Below are 9,525 nucleotides of genomic sequence, written 5' to 3' on the forward strand. Positions count from 1 at the left end.
GCTTTCTTAAATGGGCTTAGAACTGGTTCATAAATAAGATGATGGGAGGTTAAAAAAAAAGGGCGGTTATGCTGGCTTTCTTTAGCTGAAACTGAAATGAATGTTGCCTTGGATTATATATACTTATGGCTCTCAACCTCTGTCTTCTGATGAGCGTTGAGAGAATTGGTTGTTGGTACTGTGCGTTTTGCACAAGTTTGTCGTTTCAGAAATTAAGAACGAAAACATTCAATTATTATACAGTTAAATTACTTTCCATTTCATAATCAATTATTTATTTATTTATTTGAAGTTTGGAGATAACTGAATTTATTTTAATGAATGTACTAAGTTGATGTGGAAATGCTTCTTCGAAATTATAAAGTAAGAGGTTGTTTAATAATGTGATTGTGGTTGTTTTTTAAATAATTTTTCGTGCTGAAATATATATTAATTTTTTTATTTTTAAAAAATTATTTTTAATATTAACAATTAAAACGATTCAAAACATATAAATTATATTAAATTTCTTTTATTATTTTTTGTACCTCGTAAACTCTTGTCCTCGATTTCTAATATAAGGCCCCAACCCTAAGCAAAGCCTACAGGAAAGAACAAAGATCATGTGCAGTGTGGGCTTTTAGTCCAGCCCAAAAAAAGAAAAAAATTAATTATATATATGAAAATTGGAAAATAATTGGATAATCCACCAAAGCAGCTAGCAGCTAGCAGCTAGGAAAAGGTTCGCACATCCAAAAATAAAAACCAGAAGAAGAAGAAGAGGTTGAAGAAGAAGTAATGGCTGTAGTAAATTCAATCACTGCAACATTAACATCAATCCCTTCTCTTACAATCTCGACTCCTCTTTCATTTCCTTGTAAAACAACAAAGCTCTCTTCCTTTTCTCTTAACAACAATGCCTTCAAGACGAACACCACCCTTATACCCTCCCTTTCAACAAGTAGGGTTTTTGCCGCTCCTGAAGCTTTGGATTCTCAAACCACTCTAGACCCACTTCCAGATACCCTCGATGCACCTTATTCTGATACCTTCCAGGTCTCTATATGTCTCTCTCTCTCTCTCGTAAAGTTATCATTTGTTTTTCTTTCAATTATGACAAGTTTTTCAATTTTCTGTTCGGTTTCCCGTAGTGAGAAATTACTTAGTCTTACTCAATTCACTTGCTAATCTTGAATCTTGTAGGTTGAAGGTTCTGAGACACCTAGTTCTCAGTCAGTCAGTGTTGCTGCAGATGCAGACAAGGTAATATATTTACATATTTCTATCTGCCTTATCATTTTACCTTTCTTACATTATATAGAGGAAATTAAAGAATTAGCATTGCAAAATTATGAAGCTTGTATCTGTTGGGGAATTCTTCCATTTACTCTATGAGTAATTTTGTGGTGCTGTATTAATATTTGGGGTAGCCAAGATAATAGAACACTTAGATATTTGATTTGATTTTCTATTTATTTCGATCTTCAATTCAATGAATCAAAGGTAATTTTGGTGGCTCCTTTTCATGATTCTATGTTTTCGTAATCTTATTCGTTGCTTGTTTCCATGGTGAAAACTTTTTACTCGCAACACATATTATTCTGTGCTAAGTAAGAAGGAATGTCTCCATCTGGCTGCTCATGGATGCTTAGATGATATGGAGTTTCTCTTGGCTGGTGTACATGCTGTAGGGAATATTATGTGTACTAAATAGTGAATACTAAACTTTGGTTATTTCTGGGGGTTAATTTTATAGACTGTTGTTTTCAAAAGACTTGAGCTTTGCTTCAAATGGAAGCCTTTCTTTGATATGCATGCTTCCGAGTAAGAATTCTTGTTCAAATATCTATGTCTGGGGTCAGTTGAAGACTGAATGACCCTCATTGTTTATGGTCTATTATTTTTCCGTCCTGCACTATGTAATCACTCTATAAAACTTCATGCATATAGTTAAGTGCGGAGTTTTCATTTTGTCTCTATGTTGCTTGTGTTTTTAGATGGCACCGAAGCAGAAAATTAGAATCAAACTAAGATCTTTTTGGGTCAAATTGATCGAGGACTCCTGCAAGCAGATAATGGATGCTGCAAGGACCACCAATGCAAAGACCATGGGTCCTGTGCCATTACCAACCAAGAAGCGTGTATACTGTGTTCTTAAATCCCCCCATGTGCACAAGGATGCAAGGTTCCATTTCGAGATCCGAACCCACCAACGTCTTATAGATATTCTGTACCCAACTGCACAAACAATCGATTCGTTGATGCAACTAGACATTCCTGCTGGAGTTGATGTAGAGGTCAAGCTCTGAAGTTAGTGATCCTTCAGTCAGGTAAACTTCATGACATTTTTTTAGTTTCTCCAAATCATTTGCTTAGCTATGACTTGGCTTTTCTCCTTAAACCAGCATCGCAGAATCCCAAGGTTTTTTTATTACTCTCTCTCTCTCCTTTTTCTCCTCTTTTATTATTCTTATTGCATTATGTATGCAATGCTATCTCATATGATGCATTTGACAACTTATTCTCACCCCCTCAGTGTTTCTTGGATCTCTTACATGTTACTAGTATGAATGGCGCACTGTTTATTGTAGCAGAAGAAAGACTATTAGTGGCAAGAGTGAAGTAACAACTGTGATGATTTTCATGTATTTATTTCAGGGTCTTTAGCTTAAAAATATTTTCATAATTAGATGCTTGGATGAAAAATTTCTGACGTTCTTATTCTCCATGCTTTGCACTTAACTATGCTAGCTTCCCAGCTATGAAACTTGAACCCCATACTGGCAGCTTCTATTGTAAATCCCATCTTTTGTGCTTTGTTTTATGCTGATACATTCTTTGTGGGGGCAGTGCTTGAAACTGGAAAATGGCTGATGACCTCCCTGCAATCATCTGCATTGCTTTGTAATTGTTGTTTTCATTTCAACTTCTCCATCACCATTCCTCTCCAAATAGCTAGTCTAACATAATATTCTCATTGGTATTGTAGCTATGGTAACCTTAACATTTTGTTCTGGGGTGTATCTCACAGCATATTTACTTTCTTTTGATTCCCTCTTCTTGTTTTAACTCTTAACAGTTCTTGATGCTTATGAAATGGATGTTGTTATTCTAGGTGCTGGATTTCTTCCTAGAAGACCAAGCTAAGAAAAGTTGCTGTTTCATTCAAGGCTATTGAAGGTGATTGCATGAGCAAGATTGTTAAGATGGCATACCCATCCAACAACGGCTTCTTTTACCCCTTTCTTTTTTGCTTGGATGATTTTGTAAGCAATACTATCATGTATGAAAATTCATCATTGCTGATCAGATTTTAGCAGTGAAACATAGGTGTATAGAGCTTTCTGTCTGTTTCTTATGTTCTGATTTACGTTTTCATTTAGCAAACTTTACAGCCAATGAATGAATCAACCTCAATTAATTTTCCTTTCTGATCTAAGCTCGTATTGTCCCTTTGTACTGTGCATGCGTGCATTTCAGTCAATAGTTGTCTTCAATCTGCAAAGCATGCTGGGAATCGCCTCTTTTAGCAAACAATTTGTTTTTTCCGGCAAATTATTTCATTTACTATAGGGTAAATTATTTGAGCATCTCAAAGGTTTAAGTAAAATCGAATTTTAGTCTGAATTCTTAAAGCCTTTACATAATAGTGCCTGGACTTCCATGTTGTGGTAAATCTTTAGCCCCGCCATAGGTATTCTATCTTTTGAATTAAAACTATGTTCCACGCTACAGGCCTAGCGCTATAGATTTTAGAAACTTGAAAACTAAAGGCTATTTAAATTACAAGCTCAGGAACATGAAAACAACCTGCCCTTCACTTTTCTGTAGTGAATGATCCCCCACGAGTTAAATGGCTCGATGTATAATTTTGCTCTGAAGTAGATCAACAATATGGGCCGCCCTTTCTTCCGAGAACTGATAGCCTCATAGGAGGAGCACCTTGGTTTCTTCAACATGTCGGGTGTGTAAAAGGAGCACCTTAGAGCGACTCTTTTCTACCTGTTCATCATTCCTACTATGGAATCAGATCCAAACGAGGCAAGAACTTGACCAATTTAACATGTTCATCATTCCTACTATGGACCAGGCAAGAACTTGACCAATTTAACATGATCATCATTACTACTATGGAATCAGATCCAAACCAGGCAAGAACTTGACCAATTTAACATGATCATCATTACAGGTGTGTTATACGGATTGACATGAGCCAATATTAAAATGAAGTGCTAGCTGTTTTTGTTTTCTTTTTGTTTTTGTTTTTCTTTTTACTCCCTCCCTCCCTTCAATCAAATCATTCGATTTTAATTAAATTTATTTCAGAATACTGTGCTGTGGTACATGTTATAGTTGACTAAGCCATTTATCATGTGATTTGCGGCGGGTTATGTTGTTTTTTTTTTGAAAAAAAAAAGATATACAAGTTGTTTCAATATATTTTTTAACATAAAAAATTTAAAATATAAACTGAAAAATTTATCCAAGTATCTAGATAAATAAATTAATAATTATTTATGTAAATAAATAAAAAATCATTAAAAATAACTAAAAAAAAAATTAGAAAGATTAAGAGATGATTGGAAATTAAGATATTTAATCATACAAAATGAAACATTCATCTTATTATGTTCACTGAACTTATTTATTTAAATTAATAAAAGATACATCTACACCCTAAAAAACTCATGACTTAAAATATAAACACTGATAAAACTGGTTGAATAAACTCACGCCTTAAAAAATTACACAAGGTTGAATACATCAACAATATTATTTAAAAATAAATATTTTTTATTTTGAAAAATAAACTTCATTTGAATAAAACCAAAAAAAAATTAAATGAATTAGAATAATATCTAGAAAAATAAAAAAACAAACAAAACAAATCTAAATCAATTTATATTAAAAAATAGCATGCAAAACCCATGACTTGGAGTCATGAGACTGGAACAACCCCATAGAAAAAAAATTAAAGATGCTCACAAAACTAATATTAAAAAAAATACATAATGATAAGATCGTACGAAGCTTAATCCCCAACAAATCAAATGTCAAAAAATAAAATCATAAAAAAAAATCAATTATAGAAAAGCATCCAAAAAAAGAAGGGTGAAAATACAATTCATTACATGGCAAATAAAAATTTGATTTGACCTGCGCTTTGTAGTGGACCGTGATTTTTTTTTAAGAAAAAAGCTTGAGTACAAAGAAAATGTAAATCAATAAGTCTATCCAAACATCTAATAATCATTTATGTAAATTAATAATAACTAAAATAGAGAGTGGAAAAATTGAGAGATGAACGTATATCAAAATATTTAATCTTGCAAAATGAGACATTTACCCACTTGTGTTAATTGAACTTGTTTATTAAAATCAATAAAAGATAATAGAAATAAAAACACATATGAAACCAGGTGAATAAAATAAAATAAAAAAAGACAATGCAAAACAAAATAAATAGCAATTAAAATAATTATGATTAAGTTCGACATAAAAATTAAATCAAATGTTTAAGGAAAGATGAAATAAAAATAAATGTTTAGGGATGGAATTGAAAAAAATAAATTAATTAAGAAAATGAATAAAAAAATAGCAGTTGAAAGAATTATTAGGGATAAAATTGAAAAAAAAAACAAATCAATCCAGAAAATGACTCAAAACAAAACAAATAGCAATTAAAAGAATATGACTAAATTTGATAAAAAAAAATTAAAGAAATCAAATGACCAGAGATGAAATCAAAAATAAAATCTAATTAGAAATAATCAATATAATTAAAAAAATTGCAATTAAGAGAAGAGGAATTGAATCTTAAGCAAAAGGAAATTGAATGGATGGTTTTAATTTTTGTATGGCTAGCACGCAACCCGAAAAAAAAAAGGAAAAGAAAGAAAAAAGAAAAGCAAATAGGCATTAAACCCGACTGAACCATGATGCACGTGTTATCCAGAGAGAAAGAGGACATCAAAATAAATCAAATGATACGATAAAAGCACAATTAATAGCACCGAAGTAAGCTGCACGAGCCGCCTAAAGGCAGCGAAGCTATTTACGTGTTGACGCGTGCGGGACACACGTCAACAACTTTATTGTCTTTTTTACACAAAATAAAAAATTATTTTAATGTACTAATATTAAAAAAATTGTTTTAATGTACTAATATTAAAAAAATTGTTTTAAAAAAAATTTATTTAAATATATTTTCAAATAAAAAATACTTTTAAAAAAACTAAATCTCTTAATAAAGATGCGTCCAAGTGACATTATTTGATTGCAACTGTATAATATAGAATCCAATTGAGTCAATTAAAAACAGAGATGCTAAATAGACGAATTGGGAATAATATAAGGACTAAATTATGCTTTTAATTTAACCTTAAAATATTCGAAGCCACTTTGTTTTTGGAAAACTTTCACGCTACAGAAAGAATATCAACTGCACATTCTATAAGATATTCCTTTCCGTCATTGCCAACAAAAATATTAATAATAAATAAACCTTTGTCACTATTATATTGATAAAGGACAACTCATTTTTTTGTAATTTTAAAGTACAACAAAATAAATAAACTGTTTTTTTAAAAAAAAATCTAAAATTCAAGGTTTTATGTTTTTATTTTTCAATATGATTTTTTAATTACAATAAAGTTTAAAAAAGATAATTTGATATTTTAATAAATAAAAATATAATTTTAAAAAATATATAATGGCGCGTGCAACAATGTGTGGGAGGCACTCACAATCTTTTGGCAACATGTGAAGTGTTTTCTAGCGACCAAATATTTCCTTTCATTGTATTATTAGAATCGTTACAATATTTTTTTTTTGTTAGGGTGGCGATGACGTCAATGGTGGAATGATTTGTTGTCAATAATGTTTTCTTTCTTTTTCTTATTTTTCTCTTGAAATTCGTGTTGGATATTCAAAATTTTAAAGTTGTACTCTTATTTATTGAGATTTCAACTTTATTTTTTATTCTTTTTATTTTTATTTTTGATCATTTTGTAAAATTTCAATTTGTTTTCAATTTCATCCTTCAATTCTAATTTGTGATATGTTATTTTATTCAATTTGGTCCTTGTTATTTTGATTATTTTTTGGGTCCTTTTGTTAAATTGTTATTTCTTTTTAATCTCACCATTCAATTAAAAATTCTTAGTTGTCCTCTAATTTATTTTTAATTTTAATTTTGATCATAATTTTTTAATTGCTATTTTTTGTTTTAGATCCTTTTATATAATTGAATTTTTTTTTCCAATTTTATTTTACAACATTTGATTTGTTTGGAATTGAACTTCAGAATTTTTTAAGATAGGGTGCTTCTAATTTAATAATTCGGGTCGCCGGTTGACATTGTTTTTTTTTTAAATAGACTATGTGATTTTTTTCGTTTTTTTATTGGGTTATCTCAATCTCATGATCTAGATCTTGAGATTGACGAGTTAGCAAGGGTTGGCTCGGTCCTTTCTGCAGGGTCACTTTTTTGTTCCAAAAAAAAATAATTGTTTTCGGTTATGAACTTCAAAATTTAGTTCTTTTGAAATTAATTTTCATTATTTTTTTCATTTTGAATTTTATTGTATTATTTTATTAGCATGATTTGAGTTACAAGGTTTGATTGTATTATCTGGTGTTGATTTTTTATGAGTTCCTTTTTGTTTGTTAATTTTTATTTTTTAATTTTATTCTTCTACAATTAATTTGTTCGGAATTAATTTTTATAAAAAAATTTATTATTTATTTTTCATTTCATTCGCGTTACTTCTAGACATCATTTCTTGAGAGAGAAATCCTAAGCTGGCTTTTTCTTGGTTGTGATGGTAACGTGTCACCAGCTACGTGCTATCCAAGATGGTCAAGCTGCATTTCTGTTGGCTGGTAAACGATGTTTATATCAGCCCTAGTTGGCAACTTGCTTCAATTATGAAGACGAAACTGTGGAGAATTCAAAACAGTGTAGTTGAAGTTTCCATCCATTTCGAAAATTAAACTCTTTTATACCTGCGGAATCAGATCCAAACCAGGCAAGAACTTGTCCAATCTAACATGATCATCATCACAGGTGTGCTGTTATATGGATTGATTGACATGAGCCAATCAATATTAAAATGAGGTGCTAGCCGTTCTCCCTCCCTCCCTTCAATCAAATCATTCGATTTTGATTGGATTTATTTCAGGGTTCTGTGCTGTGGTGCATGTTATGGCTGAGTGATGACTCCTGCTACTTAAATCGACTGAATTATTATGGGTTTAATTTAACCTTAAAACATTCGAAGCTTCTTCTGTTCTTGGAAGACTCTCACGCCAGAGAAAGAATATCAACTGCATATTCCATAAGATATTCCTTTTCTTCATTGCCACAAGAAAAGACCTTTCACTGGTTTGTGGGCGATCCTAGATCACCATGTCCATGTTTTGTAGCTGGGCAAAGGACATACTTATCCCCTAACTATTATCTTAATCCGAACGATCATATATCTTGATGAACAACTGTATCTTAGTTTTTGTATTATTATTAACAACTCTTTATGATATTATTTACACATATAATTATTGATTTGTTTTATTATAAACATGCTTTGTGATGTTTTCATTCCGCAAATGAAATATTTTCTTGCGTTAAAAAACACTAGAAGGGATTGCAGATTTTATTGTTGTTTGCCTCAAAAAGCGTAGCAAGAGCAACCGGACTAGTCATACAAGGAAACTCCATTGGAGTTCTTCTGGGTTCGAGAAGAAAACAAGAAGAAGGTAATCATAGATGCTGCTAAGTACACACACGCGCACACACGTGTGTGTGGATAAAATCATGGGAGCTCCAGTAGAAAAAGAAAACAATGGAAAGGTACATGGATGCGTAGATGCTGGGCTAGCTAGTCTTCCATTCAGCAGCGCAGTGAGTAGTCGGTGAAGAAAAGCTAAAGTGCATTCATGATTCTCGGGCCCCTACCACTTCTATTACCACTCCTGGGTGTCTTCTATTCTGCCTATTGTTTTTCAGAGAAAATATTCATTCATATATATATATATATATATAATGGAGAAACAATTTGTGCCCTCCCAATCTACTACCGAGGAGAATAACACTATAATTTATGCGTCAAGTTGATATTAATTTTATTTAAAGAACAAATTCTATTGTCATAATAACATTTAGAATATTTATGCAGAATACACGCAAATTTGATCAAATATTTATTTAATAAAAAAATATTTATGTAAGGTACGCGTTAATGATATGGTTAGTCTAAGTTTGTGTGAATTCTGAAGTTATTGATTATATATAAATCTCTAGTGACCTAAAAGAACTTGAACTCGTGATTATTAGAGAACAAATTCAAAATCTGACCAGTTAAACTATCCCTAGAGGTTTATTCAGTTCTATTTTTACAAATTGTTTTAGACAAGGATTTGCTCGTTAGAAATTGATTGTAAAACCATTTTCATTTATTTTCTGGATGGAAAAGTGACATATAATTAAGCCATAGCTAGATTAGTGTATAAAGAAAACCATGCTCATTGTAATTCTTTGATGAGCTC

General features: G+C 31.1%; 1 protein-coding gene across 1 annotated transcript; it reads left to right on the forward strand.

The window, feature by feature from the left end:
* The first annotated feature begins 695 nt into the window (after positions 1 to 695).
* LOC133690829 (small ribosomal subunit protein uS10c-like) lies at positions 696 to 3,411 on the forward strand. Its single transcript, XM_062111100.1, has 4 exons — positions 696 to 1,035; positions 1,183 to 1,242; positions 1,977 to 2,309; positions 3,095 to 3,411. Exons 1-3 carry the CDS (start codon positions 778 to 780, stop codon positions 2,286 to 2,288), a joined length of 630 nt encoding a protein of 209 aa, XP_061967084.1. The 5' UTR covers positions 696 to 777; the 3' UTR covers positions 2,289 to 2,309; positions 3,095 to 3,411.
* The last annotated feature ends 6,114 nt before the right edge of the window (positions 3,412 to 9,525 follow it).

The sequence above is a fragment of the Populus nigra genome, chromosome 1 (assembly GCF_951802175.1).
Source record: "Populus nigra chromosome 1, ddPopNigr1.1, whole genome shotgun sequence".
In the NCBI taxonomy this organism is placed as follows: Eukaryota; Viridiplantae; Streptophyta; class Magnoliopsida; order Malpighiales; family Salicaceae; genus Populus; species Populus nigra.

Excerpts from the sequence above, each read along its gene's own strand:
- LOC133690829 (XM_062111100.1), top strand. The coding sequence starts at position 778 with ATGGCTGTAGTAAATTCAATCACTGCAACATTAACATCAATCCCTTCT. Across the intron at positions 1,036-1,182 it reads CTTATTCTGATACCTTCCAG|GTTGAAGGTTCTGAGACACC; the intron begins GTCTCTATATGT and ends TGAATCTTGTAG. Across the intron at positions 1,243-1,976 it reads TTGCTGCAGATGCAGACAAG|ATGGCACCGAAGCAGAAAAT; the intron begins GTAATATATTTA and ends TTGTGTTTTTAG.